The 18,713-nt window shown below is 32.8% G+C and overlaps 1 protein-coding gene across 1 annotated transcript; it reads left to right on the top strand.

Moving 5' to 3' along the window:
- The first annotated feature begins 12,945 nt into the window (after positions 1-12,945).
- On the top strand, positions 12,946-18,702 carry LOC120330614 (A-kinase anchor protein 7 isoforms delta and gamma-like). The gene is made up of 7 exons (XM_039397488.2): positions 12,946-13,223; positions 13,557-13,682; positions 14,718-14,847; positions 15,875-16,035; positions 16,538-16,650; positions 16,995-17,136; positions 17,824-18,702. Exons 2-7 carry the CDS (start codon positions 13,604-13,606, stop codon positions 17,868-17,870), a joined length of 672 nt encoding a protein of 223 aa, XP_039253422.2. The 5' UTR covers positions 12,946-13,223; positions 13,557-13,603; the 3' UTR covers positions 17,871-18,702.
- The last annotated feature ends 11 nt before the right edge of the window (positions 18,703-18,713 follow it).

Here is an 18,713-nt window from a genome sequence, read left to right as displayed (position 1 = left end):
AAAGCCAAACAAAAACTTTATAAGAAATTAATAAACAATAAAATCATAAATGACAAGCACAAATTACAGTTCAATGAATGCAGGAACCTTTATACTCGATTGCTCTACAAAAAGAAATCAAATTATTACAAATCTAAATTTGCCTCTCACAAAGGTAACATCAAGGCAGTGTGGAAAACAATTAATGAACTTATTGGTAAAAATAAAACAGGTTCTTGTCCTTTGATTGGACTCGATTGCAGTAATACACAAATTGCAAATAAATTTAATGAACACTTTTCCCAAGTGGCACAAACCCTGCTCGACTGTATGCCACAACCAGCTGGCTGTGACAAAAATTACATTTCATATCTTGGAAAGCAAGAATCCTCATCCATGTTTTTAAGGCCAACTACATCATTAGAAATAAAAAATATTATACGCGAAATGAAGCCCAAGTCAAGTTTTGGAATTGATGGTATTCCATTCAAAGTATTGAAACACGTTCCAGAACATATCATTGACATCCTGACATATATATTTAATCTTTCACTATCTAGTGGGTTATTCATTGAAAGCTTCAAGACATCTAAAGTTCTTCCTCTATTTAAAAAGGGTAGTGTTTCAGATCTTGGAAATTATAGACCTATTAGTCTTTTACCATCATTTTCTAAGATTCTTGAGAAAATAATGTATAGTAGAATGTCAAACTTCTTTGAAACTAACAATGTTTTCCACTCTCATCAATTTGGTTTCCGCAAGCATCACTCCACTGCTATGGCTGCTAATGTTTTGGTACACAAACTGACCAAGGCCTTTGAAAGCAAACAACATGCAATTGGAATATTTCCATCCTTTTAAGTAAGCTCTATCACTATGGAATTAGAGGCGTCCCATTCAATTGGATCAGGAGCTACCTGCAAGACAGGAAACAAATTGTGCAATATGACAACTCATTCTCTACAAATATTTGTGTCATGAAGCACGGAGTTCCACAAGGATCTTTACTTGGCCCATTATTTTTTCTAGCTTACATTAATGACATGTCCAGGTGTCTGAAATCCTCTGAGTCGATCATGTTTGCTGATGACACTGACTTGATTCTTCATGGGAAAAACCTTGAAGATCTACTCACAGTTGCAAACCAAGAACTAGCCAACATTCATAGCTGGATGTTGGTTAACAAATTATCTCTTAATGCTAACAAAACTAAATTTGTATTATTCCACCCAAGCAAGCATAAAAGTGTGAGTTGTTCAAAACCACTACTGCTCAATGACAATGAAATTGAAAGAGTGAAAGAAATAAAATTTCTAGGAGTTATCTTTGATGAAAATCTATCATGGAAATCACAAATGTCGCATGTTATTGGTAAAACAAAAAGGAACTTGGCAGTTGCTGCCAAAGTATCCCAGTGCGTTAATCAATCAGCTTTACTAGCAATGTTTCAATCTCTACTACTAAGTCATATCCGATATTGTAGCTCAGTCTAGCTCCATGGTAATAGAACACTTGTCTCGAAATTGCAAAGCATTTGTAATAATTTTTTAAGAATTGTCTTTAGGAAAAGTAAACGTGAAAGCGTAAATCATTTCTATAAATCGCTAAATATACTCAAGGTTGAAGACATAATGAAATTTGAAGTATTATCATTAGTTTATGATTTTCATGACAACTCATTGTCAAACTGCTTTGACGACATACTAATCAAAACCACCTCCAATCGAAGAAGTAATTCCAATTTATTTATACCGTTTATGAGTAAATCTGTGAGCCAGCATGCCCTATGCTATAATGGACCTAAGCTATGGAACTCTCTCCCCTTGAATTTGAAGTCATTAAAATCCAAAAAATCATTTCAGAAACAAGTTAAGTCGTACTTGGTATCCAAATATTAAAAGTTATTTTCCCATAACCACACTGATATATATACTCTTTCGTATGTAATTAGCTACAACGTTTTGATAGCTCGGACACAAAAAATATTGAACCTTCATGAATGACCATGATAGAAAGTTGGGACACTCTTCACTTGCACATACTTATTTTCATGAAAATATTAAACAGCTACAATATTGCTATTGCTCCTGCAGCTGCTGATTGTTGTTGAGCCGCTACATCTAATGTTGTTGTGTCGGGTTCTGTAGCATGCACAGCAAATTATTTTATTTATTTATCAAATGGCTGTTTACACTCTGACATCTGCATGCGCATGTTCCCTTTTTTGCTTAACGTTGGATTTTTGACATTACACATGCATGGTCTTTGTTTCTATATGGGTGGTGTGATACCTTATGAGGGTTGTAGACCGTATAGTTTAGCTCCTGTACCTATTATTGTAATTAGGCGACCAGTGGAGATATATTGGATTCTCCCCTTCATTTTAATTTGTTGTGGTATTCTATGATTTGTTTTGTGTGTATACAAAATTTTATCCTAGGTTGAGTTTCCGCTGTGAAGTTGATGTGAAGGCCAACATACGAATGGTCAGTGTGGTTTGAGAGTTTCTGCATGGTTTGCGAGGAATTCACCCTGTGTCCCAACCATATTTCAACTCTGGTCTTTGAACTAGCGTTTTATAGATAGATAACTAATAATCAATATCTACTCGAAATAATAATTAATTCTAAACAAAAGTGTAGGGTAGTGCTGTTTCCAAATATGTAACCCTTGAATATCCTACTCGCAGATTTATTTTCTGTTTTTCAGGTCTTTCTGTGATGATCAATACAATGGCTAGTTTATTGAATATAAATGGTGTCTACAACAACAAAATTCGCAGGCTGATGTCTCATCCACGATAAACTTGAATTGACATCTATTACGCCACAATAATTAAATGAAGAAATGATCCTGTGAAATAACAATACTAATTCCTTTATTGCTAATTCCTTTATCCTTGCAGAAGTCGCTATTTGATTAAGTTTGCAGATGATAGTTTAATCTTTGGTTAACTTAAGTACTAAAGCCTGCTACCTTCGATTATATCAACAAACGGAATATACCTTTCTGATCATAATACTACATTGGATTCTGCTGAAATAATTACCTGTTCAACTCGAAACTCCACGGAAAATCAATATGAATACCGAAGTTCATAACCAGATTCTGGCTGCTGTTACATCCCTCCAGGCCAACCAAAAAGCGCTCATGCAACGCTCAGATGAACTGTCTGCCACTGAAGACCATGGCAGCAAGTCTGAAGCTGTTAAGAAGTTCCAGCATGATGTGGCTCAAATCTCTCTTAAGATCGAGGAGATTATAAAAAGACTGGAGTTATGTGAAAAACAGCAAGATGATCAGGAACAGTACAGCCGGAGGAACTGTGTTGTTCTTCATGGCTGCAAATCTGTTCCAGAATCTGAGTACTACAAGTTTGAAGACTTTGTTGTTAACACCCTGAACAATAACTTCAATCTTGACCAGCCTATTGTTAACACGGATATTGATATAACCCATAAATTGCGATCCAAGTCCCCGAAGAACCCCATCATTATTAAATTTGTCCGAAGATCGACAAAAAATTTAATATATGGTAGGAAGAAAGATCTAAAAGGCAGCGGTTTGTCCATCACGGAGTCCTTGACCCGGAATAGGCTCAAGCTCCTCGCCGCTGCCAAGGAAGCATTCGGGAAGCATAAGGTGTCGACAATGAATGGGACTATATACGCTTACTTGGACAGAAGGCGAGTTATATCTTGTTTGAATGATATCACTACTCTCTCTCGTCCCCTGTACTCCAGGGCTGCTGCTCGCCCAATGGGACCTAGCAAATAGGCACACTGTTTGCAACTTGGTCTCATTGGTATAGTGGTCGCCTTTAGCACAGGGTTGATAATATAATTTAATTTAACTCAATTTATTTTCACCCTTATTTTCCTTATGCTAATTAGGCTAGTACTTATTTAACCATAAGTTCTGCACCTGGAAACTTTGTATTCAAGCTTTGTATTTTAGATTTTGTCTTACTTCACTATACTTTTTTTATTTTTTTATTTCATTACTTTGCCACCACCATGAAACATAATTTAAAATATCCCTGTAGAAATTGCCACAAATCAGTCCGAACTAATCAGAAAGCTATTTTTTGCAACATTTGCTCACATTGGATACATTTAAAATGCACCAATATCTCTAACCAGCAATATGAAAACCTGCAATCTGAAGCTGATGATATGCCTTGGTGCTGTTTCTTTTGTGAAAAAGATTGCATACCATTCTCTTCTCTCTCTGATTCTGAATTATTAGAATCATGTACTTCCCTTCATTCAGAAAAAGCTGAAGCCCAGGCACTTACTAAAATTCTTGATCCTGAATACCTAAACCAAATGTTTCTTGAGTCAGCCAATACTGACAATGATGAATTCAACAACATAAACAGTGTTTTCATGTACAACAGCTCAAATCAGTATATTTGCTCTAGTGATGTCAATGATCTCAAATTCAATGATAGTTTTAAACTAAGTGGTTTCATGACTCTTTCACTCAATATCAGATCTTTAGCCTCTTTCAAAAACTACACAAAATTTGAAGCACTAGTGAATTCACTGAATTGTAATTGCTGTAAATGAAACATGGATTGTATCTGGTACAAATGGCCATTTCAATACATTGGATGGCTATGTTTTTATCACTAACAGTAGATTTCATCACCGAGGTGGTGGTGTTGGTCTCTACATTCGAAATGATTTGAAATACATTGTCCGCAAGGATATTACTATAATGTGTGAAAAGGTTTTCGAATCTATATTTATTGACATATTATTGGAAAATAAAACAATAACCTGCGGTACTATTTATAGATCACCACTAACTGATGAATTGAACAATGCTAACTTTCGGAATCTCTTGTCCCAAGTTCTCTCAAAGATGAACAAGTTGAATTATAATTATATAATGGGTGACTTCAACTATAATCTTATTGATGAGTCCAATATGAATACCAGCCTATTTGTTGATATTATGCACAACCTGGCCTATTATTCTCTGATAAACTGCCCCACCAGGATAACTTCAAGTTCTGCTACCTGTATAGACCACATTTGGACAAACGTATATGATAAAAAAGTTAATAGTGCTGTTTTAGCAGAATGTGTTTCTGATCATCTGCCAATTGTACAATGCTCTCTTCTAGAAAAGCAAATTCAGAACAGAATTGAAACGCTTTACCGCCAGTTTACTTCGTCCAACTTGAATACTTTTATGAACGAACTGAATTCTATTGATATTGATGACTTCAGCAGCATCCAGGATCCCAACACTTGCTTTGAAAAATTTTTTGAAAAATTCTCTACTGCTTACTCTCAATCTTTTCCTTACAAAAAACAAACAAACAGATCAAACAAACCTTGGTATGATACTGAGTTACGTAAACTAAACAAAGTCAAACAAAAACTTTATAAGAAATTAATAAACAATAAAAACATAAATGACAAGCACAAATTACAGTTCAATGAATGCAGGAACCTTTATACTCGATTGCTCTACAAAAAGAAATCAAATTATTACAAATCTAAATTTGCCTCTCACAAAGGTAACATCAAGGCAGTATGGAAAACAATTAATGAACTTATTGGTAAAAATAAAACAGGTTCTTGTCCTTTGATTGGACTCGATTGCAGTAATACACAAATTGCAAATAAATTTAATGAACACTTTTCCCAAGTGGCACAAACCCTGCTCGACTGTATGCCACAACCAGCTGGCTGTGACAAAAATTACATTTCATATCTTGGAAAGCAAGAATCCTCATCCATGTTTTTAAGGCCAACTACATCATTAGAAATAAAAAATATTATACGCGAAATGAAGCCCAAGTCAAGTTTTGGAATTGATGGTATTCCATTCAAAGTATTGAAACACGTTCCAGAACATATCATTGACATCCTGACATATATATTTAATCTTTCACTATCTAGTGGGTTATTCATTGAAAGCTTCAAGACATGTAAAGTTCTTCCTCTATTTAAAAAGGGTAGTGTTTCAGATCTTGGAAATTATAGACCTATTAGTCTTTTACCATCATTTTCTAAGATTCTTGAGAAAATAATGTATAGTAGAATGTCAAACTTCTTTGAAACTAACAATGTTTTCCACTCTCATCAATTTGGTTTCCGCAAGCATCACTCCACTGCTATGGCTGCTAATGTTTTGGTACACAAACTGACCAAGGCCTTTGAAAGCAAACAACATGCAATTGGAATATTTCTTGATATTTCAAAAGCTTTCGACACCATTGACCATTCCATCCTTTTAAGTAAGCTCTATCACTATGGAATTAGAGGCGTCCCATTCAATTGGATCAGGAGCTACCTGCAAGACAGGAAACAAATTGTGCAATATGACAACTCATTCTCTACAAATATTTGTGTCATGAAGCACGGAGTTCCACAAGGATCTTTACTTGGCCCATTATTTTTTCTAGCTTACATTAATGACATGTCCAGGTGTCTGAAATCCTCTGAGTCGATCATGTTTGCTGATGACACTGACTTGATTCTTCATGGGAAAAACCTTGAAGATCTACTCACAGTTGCAAACCAAGAACTAACCAACATTCATAGCTGGATGTTGGTTAACAAATTATCTCTTAATGCTAACAAAACTAAATTTGTATTATTCCACCCAAGCAAGCATAAAAGTGTGAGTTGTTCAAAACCACTACTGCTCAATGACAATGAAATTGAAAGAGTGAAAGAAATAAAATTTCTAGGAGTTATCTTTGATGAAAATCTATCATGGAAATCACAAATGTTGCATGTTATTGGTAAAACAAAAAGGAACTTGGCAGTTGCTGCTAAAGTATCCCAGTGCGTTAATCAATCAGCTTTACTAGCAATGTTTCAATCTCTACTACTAAGTCATATCCGATATTGTAGCTCAGTCTGGCTCCATGGTAACAAAACACTTGTCTCGAAATTGCAAAGCATTTGTAATAATTTTTTAAGAATTGTCTTTAGGAAAAGTAAACGTGAAAGCGTAAATCATTTCTATAAATCGCTAAATATACTCAAGGTTGAAGACATAATGAAATTTGAAGTATTATCATTAGTTTATGATTTTCATGACAACTCATTGTCAAACTGCTTTGACGACATACTAACCAAAACCACCTCCAATCGAAGAAGTAATTCCAATTTATTTATACCGTTTATGAGTAAATCTGTGAGCCAGCATGCCCTATGCTATAATGGACCTAAGCTATGGAACTCTCTCCCCTTGAATTTGAAGTCATTAAAATCCAAAAAATCATTTCAGAAACAAGTTAAGTCGTACTTGGTATCCAAATATTAAAAGTTATTTTCCCATAACCACACTGATATATATACTCTTTCGTATGAAATTAGCTACAACGTTTTGATAGCTCAGACACAAAAAATATTGAACCTTCATGAATGACCATGATAGAAAGTTGGGACACTCTTCACTTGCACATACTTATTTTCATGGAAATATTAAACAGCTACAATATTGCTATTGCTCCTGCAGCTGCTGATTGTTGTTGAGCCGGCAGTTAATCTCTCTCCACCTGTTCTACATCTATTGTTGGTGTGTCGGGTTCTGTAGCATGCACAGCAAATTATTTTATTTATTTATTTTTCAAATGGCTGTTTACACTCTGACATCTGCATGCGCATGTTCCCTTTTTGCTTAACGTTGGATTTTTGACATTACACATGCATGATCTTTGTTTCTATATGGGTGGTGTGATACCTTATGAGGGTTGTAGACCGTATAGTTTAGCTCCTGTACCTATTATTGTAATTAGGCGACCAGTGGAGATATATTGGATTCTCCCCTTCATTTTAATTTGTTGTGGTATTCTATGATTTGTTTTGTGTGTATACAAAATTTTATCCTAGGTTGAGGTTCTGCTGTGAAGTTGATGTGAAGGCCAACATACGAATGGTCAGTGTGGTTTGAGAGTTTCTGCATGGTTTGCGAGGAATTCACCCTGTGTCCCAACCATATTTCAACTCTGGTCTTTGAACTAGCGTTTTATAGATAGATAACTAATAATCAATATCTACTCGAAATAATAATTAATTCTAAACAAAAGTGTAGGGTAGTGCTGTTTCCAAATATGTAACCCTTGAATATCCTACTCGCAGATTTGTTTTCTGTTTTTCAGGTCGTTCTGTGATGATCAATACAATGGCTAGTTTATTGAATATAAATGGTGTCTACAACAACAAAATTCGCAGGCTGATGTCTCATCCACGATAAACTTGAACCTATTACGCCATAATAATGAAATGAAGAAATGATCCTGTGAAATAACAATACTAATTCCTTTATTCCTAATTCCTTTATCCTTGCAGAAGTCAATATCTAAGAATGAAAAAAAAAAACCTTATAACCTTAGCAACCAACATATTCCTATACCCTGTCTTTCTACCTTAATTAATTATAATTACTCATACTTATAAAGTTACTGATAGATTTAAATACTTATTGCAATCTGGACTACAATTTGGCAATAATAGGCTCTAGTTTGGGCAATGAAGTGGTCTAGCCCACCTCTTCATGCACCCAATTCTGGCAACTTTGGTTGGGCATTTTGGCATTTGACTCCATCTATAATCAGCTTGACAATATATTTTTTTATAAAAGTTTATCTTTACTGTTCACTCCCATTTATAAAATTGATCAATTTGGCAGTGGCAATCATGATAAATTTATTAATATGGTGTGGCAAGTAATTTTTATTTATTTATTTTTTATTAACTACCAGTATATAATTTTTCATGTTCCCTTTACTTAATAACTTCTATATGGTTGTGTGTGTGGGTGCGTGTGAGCGTGTGTGAAATATTTCAATTATTTTAGGTGAGTGAACACGTACCACATCTTCTTGGCAAAACCTTCCATCTTATATACATTCTGTACGTTTTAAACCTTATCTAAGGTTTTGTTCGCTCTCCTGATTTCATAATCAGTTTTTATTTATTTATTTTTAGCATTCATTTTATTGTTTTGCTGATTATGGAGTCGAAATAAACTTATACTTATATACCTAAGTCAATATCTAAGAATGAAAAAAAAAAAACCTTATAACCTTAGCAACCAACATATTCCTATACCCTGTCTTTCTACCTTAATTATTTATAATTACTCATACTTATAAAGTTACTGATAGATTTGAATACTTATTGCAATCTGGACTATAATTTGGCAATAATAGGCTCTAGTTTGGGCAATGAAGTGGTCTAGCCCACCTCTTCATGCACCCAATTCTGGCAGCTTTGGTTGGGCATTTTGGCATTTGACTCCATCTATAATCAGCTTGACAATATATTTTTTTATAAAAGTTTATCTTTACTGTTTACTCCCCTTTATAAAATTGATCAATTTGGCAGTGGCAATCGTGATAAATTTATTAATATGGTGTGGCAAGTAATTTTTATTTATTTATTTTTTATTAACTACCAGTATGTAATTTTTCATGTTCCCTTTACTTAATAACTTCTATATGGTTGTGTGTGTGGGTGCGTGTGAGCGTGTGTGAAATATTTCAATTATTTTAGGTGAGTGAACACGTACCACATCTTCTTGGCAAAACCTTCCATCTTATATACATTCTGTACGTTTTAAACCTTATCTAAGGTTTTGTTCGCTCTCCTGATTTCATAATCAGTTTTTATTTATTTATTTTTAGCATTCATTTTATTGTTTTGCTGATTATGGAGTCGAAATAAACTTATACTTATACTTAAGTGAAACAAAAAATAGCAGCAAAACGCAGAGAGAAAAGAAGGATAATGCTGATAAAGAACCAATCAAATGAATTTGATAAAAGAGAAAAATGCAATAGATGGTTCTTTGAGAAGTTGAGGAATCGACATAAGGATAATGTAATTGAAAGTCTAAAACAGAATGATGGGACAAAATGTAAAAAAATAGAAAAAAAGTTGGATATCTCTAGACAATTTTATGAAAAACTATATAAGAAAAATGAAAACATTACTGAAGTTCAGAGAAAGTTTATAGATGCAATTCCTGATTCAAAGAAAATAAATGAAGAAGAAGCTGATACTCTGCAAACAAATATTGAAAATGATGAGATAAAGGAAATTGTAATTAAACTGAAAGATGGTAAAACACCAGGACCGGAAGGAATGAGTAATGAATTTTATAAACAGTGTTGGTCAATTGTTGGAGTAGAATTTACTGAAGTACTACAAGAAATGTTTAGTGAAAACCAAGTTGCAGATAAAATAAAATTAGGATATATTACTTTAATACACAAAGGTAGTGATATAGAAAAGATAGAAAACTATAGACCGATTACTCTACTACACAGTGATTATAAAATATTAACAAAAGTTTTTGCAAATAGAATAAAAAAGCTGTTACATAAAATGATAAGTGAAAACCAAGCGGCAGTTCCCGGTAAAAAACCAAGCGGCAGTTCCCGGTAAAAAAACAAGTGATATCCTCATAACCATAAGATATATGCGAATAAACATTGTTGTCACTTGATTTTCAGAACGCCTTTGATTCAGTAGATTGGGAATTCTTAGGTAAAACAATGGAGAAATTTGGAATGAAAAACAAAATAATCATCAAATTTATTTCAGCTCTATAATAATACAAGTTCACCTGTTATTATAAATGGGTTTATTGGAAATAGCTTTACAATTGAAAGAGGACTTAGGCAAGGGGATTCTTTAAGTATTTATAATCTTATTAGTATCTTATTAACACTTCAGCCATTAGTAGAATCTATTAATAATAACCCTAAAATAGAAGGTATAAGAAAGCCAGGAAATGAAGAAATAAAAATTTTTGGGTTCGCGGATGACGTTATACTCACATTAAGATCAGAAATATCACTTTTAAATGCATTATCAGTTTTAGAACAGTTCGAGAAAGCTACTGGCATGAGATTAAATAGAAAAAAGACAAAATTGCTAAGAATTGGGAGTTGGAAGAAATGTTTACAGATCCATTTAGGAGAAATTAAAGAACATGAAAAAATTGAGGTCCTTGGTGTGACATTTCGAAATGGAAATACAACTATTGAAAACTGGGAGTCTGGGATAAATGTCTTGAAAAGTTGAAAGAAAAAACCCAATATCTATTGAAATTTAAACTTACCTTTGATGGAAAAAATTTGTTGGTAAAAGCTAAAATGTTGCCCATGGTTTTACATCTGGCAGAGTATTCCCAATACCTCATGTAATAGCAAATAGAACGAGAAGAAGATGAAAATGTGAAATCCTATATTGCTCACTGGAGCGTATCGCCGAGGTCACTCATGCGTATCCTTGACATATCGTATCCGGAACATGTCCATTAATCATTGGTATGAATTTCAACCCAATAGCATATATCAATTTTGAGAAATCGCAAAAAAACTGAAAACGCGTTTTGCTCACTGGAGCGTGAAAGCGTGGTCAGTTATACATAAAATTTGCAATTTATGATGAGGGACTTATTATCTGCATGCGAAGTAAATTTCAAGTCTCTAAGTAGTGTCGTTCTCGAGAAGAAGATGAAAATGTAAAATCCTATATTGCTCACTGGAGCGTATCACTGAGGTCACCCATGCGTATCCTTGACATATTGTATCCGAAAAATGCCTATTAATCATTGTTATGAATTTCAACCCAATAGCATGTATCAATTTTGAGAAATCGCAAAAAAACTGAAAACGCGTTTTGCTCACTGGAGCGTGAAAGCGTGGTCAGTCATGCATAAAATTTGCATTTTATTGCTAGCTGAGAACTTCTGCACATTTGAGGTGAATTTCAAGTTTGTAGGACCAATTTGAAAAAAAAATAATAAAAATAAATAATAATAATAAATAAATAATAATAAAACACAGGAATACAATAGGTTCCCTGCTGACAAGCAGCGGGAAGCCTAATTAATACTGAAGTCATGAAATTTGTTTTTGATGGTAAACCGAAGTTATCAATTGAATTGAAGCTATGAGTAAATCTAAAATGTCATGTGGATATGAAGTATATAATATACCTGTATTTTTGATGTGTCTGTATATAATCAGTGTGCATGAATATTATACGTGGAGATCATGTGAAACAGAAAATAGGTCTGGAAATATGGAATGGTTGGAATATAATATTGGTCAACAGTTAAGTGTAATCATCGGCATACAAGCAAAAAATAATATTAACTATGGTGTAAAACCAAGTTATTTTTACAATGCTCTATTAGAATTTATAAGAATGCACAATATAACTGTGAAAGAAATTGCAGAAGGAGATCATAGAACCATTTGTAAAAGAATTGTCAATAATATGAATTCAGAATTGGTTAATTTTTTGTATCCTGTTGATGTAAACAATTGTTGCAAAAATATTCATAGAGATATCTTGGCAAATTATGTACAAAAGGTTTAATTTCAAGATTATGTGGAAAATTCTACCTTTAAAAACTAAACCCAAAATGAAGTTTATTGCGGGTAATGGTATTTGTGTTCTATGTGATAAAGAACCTGAATATAATGAACATTTGTTTTGGAAATGTTTATTCATACAGGACATATATGATTATATTTATGATATTATCATTAAGTTTTGTAATTGTCAATTTTTAAAAACGTTTCGAACATGCATAATGTTGGATCTGGGTGGACAGGAGTATCAAAATGCTACTTCTTCTCAAATAGATGCTTTGATATTGCTCCTGTCTACTGTTAGATTTAAAGTATGGATGTAATGAAATGATGTTATATTTTAAGAAGTTACTCCAGATGTAACAAGGGTGAAAGAAAAAATTAAAAGGGGGTTGAAACAGAGACTTAATTTAGAAAGGCATAGGAATGATAACAAATATGTTAATATATTAAATATTATATTATGCCAAATTGCCAATGTTTTTGATAGATGTAAGATAAGATTGTTTTAAATTAATTTATTACCAATAGTGTGAATTATTCATTTGCTAATTGTCATTTTTGTTTTTTATGGAACTATTGTTAATAACCTAAATATTTGATTATTAATGATATGTACGGTATTTGAAAAAAATGGATGATACTAAGGCTGAATGGAACATACAATAATAATGATGGGAATCATATTTAATGATGACGTGTAATGTGATGAACCTTATTGTATTCTTATTTCAACACATATTTAAAAAACAAAAAAAAAATCGTTGCGACAAACGCTATAAATAAGGGAACGCGATCTTGGACCGAACCTGGAAAGATAGTGACAACCTCCAAGACAGGCGGAACATCAGAACCGCAGAAACAATTTCCATCTCGAAAAGTAAATGTTATTGTATAAGTATATATTGATATGCCGGTATAGGCTATCTTGATTATGTAAAAAGTTGGAAATGTTTGTAATCAACGTTTGAAACCTGGGGTATTGATATTTTGTTTGAAAAAGCTCACACACACAAAATAATACACAAAAATTGAAAATTATGGAGCGGGATTAATTCTTCGAGAGTTCGAAAAATATTAAAACATGAGAAATAGGATGTGCCAGCACACAATCACCAGGTCACAAACCTTGCTATCGGTACCCTTTATTTATACAATTTGATACCAGTAGGCCTAATACCAGAGTAATAAACATACATACATATTTTATCAGAGAAATTTCAGCGGAGAACAAAAGATAAAAACAAAAGAAAATTGGAGATGAATGAAAACGCAGATGCTAACTTTATTCGACCAACTCACTTTTTAGCGGTTCAAATAACCGATCCGATTATCAAGGGTCAGTAATAATAATACTGAATTAGGATAGGATTTACATATTTATCCCGGGGAGAGGAAAGTCCATGGCAGGTATGAGTGCATGGACTTGATGGTGGAGGAAGTAACAAGCGGTTAATCATAAATATCGGCAACCGTGGACCAGATGTGGCCCGCGATGTTTCATTGAATTTTGAATACAAAACGGCTGTTTTCACGATTATATTCTTTACGTAACAGAATTTATTGTGAGACATGTGTAGATTATAACATGACAGCTACTCTTTTAATGAGCCTTCAATTATAATTAAACAAATGACAACATATCGCAGAAAAATTGATGCTGAGTGCAGAGGATTTTTAATAGGCAGAAAATATTTAATGCAATGGGGATATAAAATCCATATTTCCTGTATTCTATTCAAGAGATGTCACTGCTTGATTTTTATAAAAAGTAGTTTCTTGAAGGAAAACTATATCGAAATTTGATAAACCGTGAGAAAAAATTCACATCAATGTTTGGAAGTACATATGCGTGCGAACAATTAATTTTGCAAATGAACATTACAAAGTGATGCCCATTTGGAAAATGTTTTAATCTTGGCTTCATCCAGTGTGCCGCCTGATATGTTGAAAAGCTATCAAGCGTGATGCAACAAAATGTGTCACATTAAATGTCATTTGTGATTTTTTTTTCTTTTGATAAGTTTTTAAAAATATGTGTGGCTCGGCAAGACTCGCGACCCTCAATTTTTGTGAGAGCGTCAAAAGGTTACCGACCCCTGCGCTATGGGATTCGAACCTGTAAACCTATGCTGGATTATCAGAGGTGCATTAGCGATCGTATTACTAATGCTCAGCACAATGCGCCACACCGCCCAGTCTAAGTCAAGTTGATGCGATGTCTGAACTAGTGTATGCAGGAGCTCAGTTTCAGTGATAATTTATTTCGAACATATTTTAGATTAATCTAATATATCTTTATAACCACATAGATATTTTGTCAAAATGAATCACGAATTCGCATTTTCTATTTGAAATTTTTATAATGGTCCAGGTAAAATGAAAGAGGTTCAAGATTGCATTGTGGCAAAGGAGAGTATATTGGAAAATGTTGTAGTTGGTGTTGATCTTGCTCACATTACTCTTTGTCTATTGTCTCTCCCGAATGAAAGCACTGTGAATGAGTGAGATGAAAATGATGGTTTTTCTCTTGATTTTTGAAAAATCATTGATCTATTAAATTTTACATCACTGGTAAATAGAATGAATCATGTCATGTTTGCTATAGCTTGATTTGGACATTTCTCAATTTTTTGTATTGCTGAATTTTTTATCTGAGAATTTCAATGTAATCTATATATCATGATCATGTTTCGAAATGTATTGATTATATATAAATCTTAGTGCAAATTTAACTGATGAATCTCATGGGTTTTAATTGTTGGAGCTCGTAACTTGACATTTTTTTGGACTTCCTTGGCTCTCACATAGGTGTAAATTGTTAATCCCGAAATCATGATCATGGAATATCACCATTTATTTGATAGTCTGTTATAAATGCTGACATCTATTCTCACCTATTCATGATTCAAATTATTGCAATTCATGATTTCTCATGTAATTTATTCTACCAATGAGATTCAAGTTATTCGTGAGACCGAAAAATTAGATTTGAGTGTTTTTCGATTACGGTAATTTGTAACATTGATCCATTTTGTTATGCATCACCAGTAGGTAGGTACCGGTATATGTAATCAGATGTTGGCAATTTTATATTTTTGCCACTGTCCAAACTTGATGGTTAGGTTTTTTAATATATTGACCATCAAAATCATAGAACTGAATTGAATAAACTTATTTATTCAAACTTATAATCTGATAATATTTCGAATTAATCTTGTTTTTCCTCGTATGGATTGGATGCCGATTAGACGCAGCCAAACTTTGTCCATTATTATCATAAAATAATTCTTCATTATTCGAATATTTCTCACAGAATTATTCATGAGTTTCCTGTTGGACAAATTCATGAATGACATTATGTATTCAAATTTCGCTTGGGTTTCTTTATGTAAATACAAATACAGTACAACTATTTGAAGAAAAAGCATTGTTAGTCATGTGATTTCATAAAATGGGCTTCAATTAACTTGAATTTAGGATGTGCAAAACAGATATGTTTTTTAAATAGTTGTTTGTTTAAACATTCAGAGCAAATAAAATACTGCAAAGATGTAGAGATGACTTGATGTCAATATTAGATGGTGAGCCTATGAATCTCCATATTTCTGGCATTGGACATTTTGATAAAAGAGTGGTATTTGCTAAAGTTGTTCCTGGTGACAATGAAGAAAAGCTGAAACTGTTTTCAGGTATGAAGCTATTTTAATATATGGTATAAGTGAATAGTTGAGAAAAGAAAAATAAAAAATATTTGCTAGATCTCATACAAAGGCTGACATTGTTTGGTTTCTGTTGGTCAACTCAGAGCGGCATCTTGCAAAGCTTTGTAATAATAAAACTAGTCGGATAAGCATGCATTTAAAAAAAATTTTACATTGAAAAAAAATAAGGAGTCCAATTACATTTTTAATGAACCTTCAACCAATGTTATACTATATCTGAGAGAATAGGCTCTGGTATGCGGTCCCAATTTTCAGTTTAATTTGCCCCTTCCATAGAAGGATAAAGACTGCCATATAGACTGCAATTTGCAAGGTTCATTTTCAGGGCAGATACGCAAGGAATGACTGTCTTGTATGCCTGAATTTCATTACATTAAACATTGTTTGGTTGTCGGTTTTCTGAAATGTAGATTTCGGACTTCTAAAATAAAAACCACTTACATCCCAAATTCTATTTTTAAATTTATAGAACATTTCGACAAGGAATTTGCATTGTTGAAGAGTACAAATCCGTTTGAATACACTCCACATGTTACTTTAATGAAACTTTCCAAATTGAGAAGTTTTGCAATGAAGAAAAAGGTATTTCAATATGATAGTATATCTTCATGAAAGAATTTTGTACACCCCTTTTTTGATGGATATTGCTTTGTTGAAAATAGACTGCATGTAGCTCATGTGGAGTCGGAGGTCATCTGAGATTTGTGTCAACCCGGGGTCTCTGCGAATTTCAAACTTCGAGTCCCTATCGAGTCCGAGCCATTGTAGAGTCATGCTCCCCGAACATGATCATGATCAATATTCTTTGTCTTGTAAGTCTAAACTTTTTAAAACTGATTTTTTGTGCTGCAATAGTTTGTAGTCCTACACCTAAACAGGTGACTACCAGTACCAGTCTCAGTATTTTTGAAGCATTTTTATTTCAGATCAAGCAAATCAGCCCAAAGCATTTTGAAGACATTGAAGATATGGACTTTGGTCATCAGAATGTTAAAACCGTGCAATTACTTGCCATGTCAAGGAAGAAAGCAACAGAATATTATTTTTGTGAGAGCGATATATCAGTAGGTAAATAAGTAATTTATATTATGAAATGAGTAAAAGAGCCTAAAGTGATATCATTTTATTTTTGAATGTTCGCAATCAACATTTGTTTTTTTGTAGATTCTAGTGCAGTGCAATTTTTCTTTTTCATTATAGTTTTTCAATGGGATTCTTTGTAGCTTTGCCCTGATCAAAATTAATAAACCACGATTACCTGCATAAATTAATATACATGTTTCGAAGTAATTGTTCAATATTGTAGTATTTTTTCTTGCTTTCTTTAATGATTTTTAATTAATTTGTACCATCAAATTAAGTAGTAAAATGAAATTTTGGCCAAATTCACTTTTAATATTTTATTTTTAATTCAATAATTTTCAAGCATCATTTTGAAAACAAACTAGATTTGATTAATATTTAAATTGGATAGGATTTATCGTACCTATTGAACTTGGAGGGCTTCCATAATAGTGAAGGCTTTCACAATAGTATTTGCATTGTAAGAATCTGATATGATCATTTTTAATAATTTTCTTCATATCACAGTGATGAACAGAAATAGGCTTACGGTATCATTGTGTTCATTGAATGATATAATGCTTGAATCAATAATAAGCCAGTTTGACTCTTGGCTTTTTCAAATCTTTGTCTTATGAAATATAGTTAAGATTCTATATGAACATGTTTTAGTTCAAGTAATTTCTCTTTTAGAAGAATCTAATGTTGAAACCACTGAAGCTGAATATGCAGAAGAATGAACAGCAAGTATTTGCACAAATCTTACAGCTGAAACTAAATTTATATTGTATGAAACCCCAAGAACTTGTATAAATGTGCCAAGTTTATTCACTTCAACTGTAGTGTTCTTCTTTTAATTAACTTTGTGTGTTCTGGAAATTGAATATAAGGAATGTAAGTAGTTGTGTAGAAATCATTATTTTATTGCAATTTGGAATCCCTTTGATTTTGATATTCTCAAATTAAATCAGTATTTCCTATTTTTCTCTATCTTCAACCATTGTTTTTATTTATTACTTTCCAATTGGTGTCATATTGATTCTCCAGCTATAGTGTATGATCAATAGTTAAAAATGGTTTTCTGTTCAATGGTGCAAATTTTTGTTTCTTTAAAAAGCATGGATCTATATTTTTATGCTCATTTGTATATAATGGTTGGCCAGAATGCAGAAGGATTGGCTATGTGAATCTGGTCTACAGGAGTCCATATCCAGCTAGTACTTCTGGAATCCTGTTTTTTCAATTTCAGTATTATTAGAAAAGCGATAAAATCTTGCAAAAGAGTACATTTCACAGATAGACAGCCATGTTTTGTCTCAGTATTTGGATATCATTTAATTAATGTTTACACATACCTAATAATATACTTGGAATGTGATAAGAGTATAGTGTATTGATAATCGCATTTGCGAAAAATTTGCCTTCTGTTTTTTATTGTGAAACATTTTCATCATTTATAATTTTCATGAAAATTTGATTTAAACTTGTGCAAGTTTCTATGAATTTTGTCATTGACTATTGCATGTTCGTTGATATTTATGTTTTTCTTGTGATTTGTGTGCATTATTACAGCATCACTATTG

This window comes from Styela clava, chromosome 6, assembly GCF_964204865.1.
Source record: "Styela clava chromosome 6, kaStyClav1.hap1.2, whole genome shotgun sequence".
Taxonomy (NCBI): Eukaryota; Metazoa; Chordata; class Ascidiacea; order Stolidobranchia; family Styelidae; genus Styela; species Styela clava.
Note: the sequence above shows the minus strand (reverse complement) of the source record. Positions and strands in the feature narration are given on the sequence as shown.

What these genes read in the sequence shown, in the direction of transcription:
- LOC120330614 (XM_039397488.2), top strand. Translation starts at nt 13,604, where the DNA reads ATGAATGAAAACGCAGATGCTAACTTTATTCGACCAACTCACTTTTTA. An exon ending in GTTTTGCAATGAAGAAAAAG is followed by an intron (nt 16,651 to 16,994) that starts GTATTTCAATAT and finishes TTTTTATTTCAG; the next exon opens with ATCAAGCAAATCAGCCCAAA. An exon ending in TGAGAGCGATATATCAGTAG is followed by an intron (nt 17,137 to 17,823) that starts GTAAATAAGTAA and finishes TTTCTCTTTTAG; the next exon opens with AAGAATCTAATGTTGAAACC.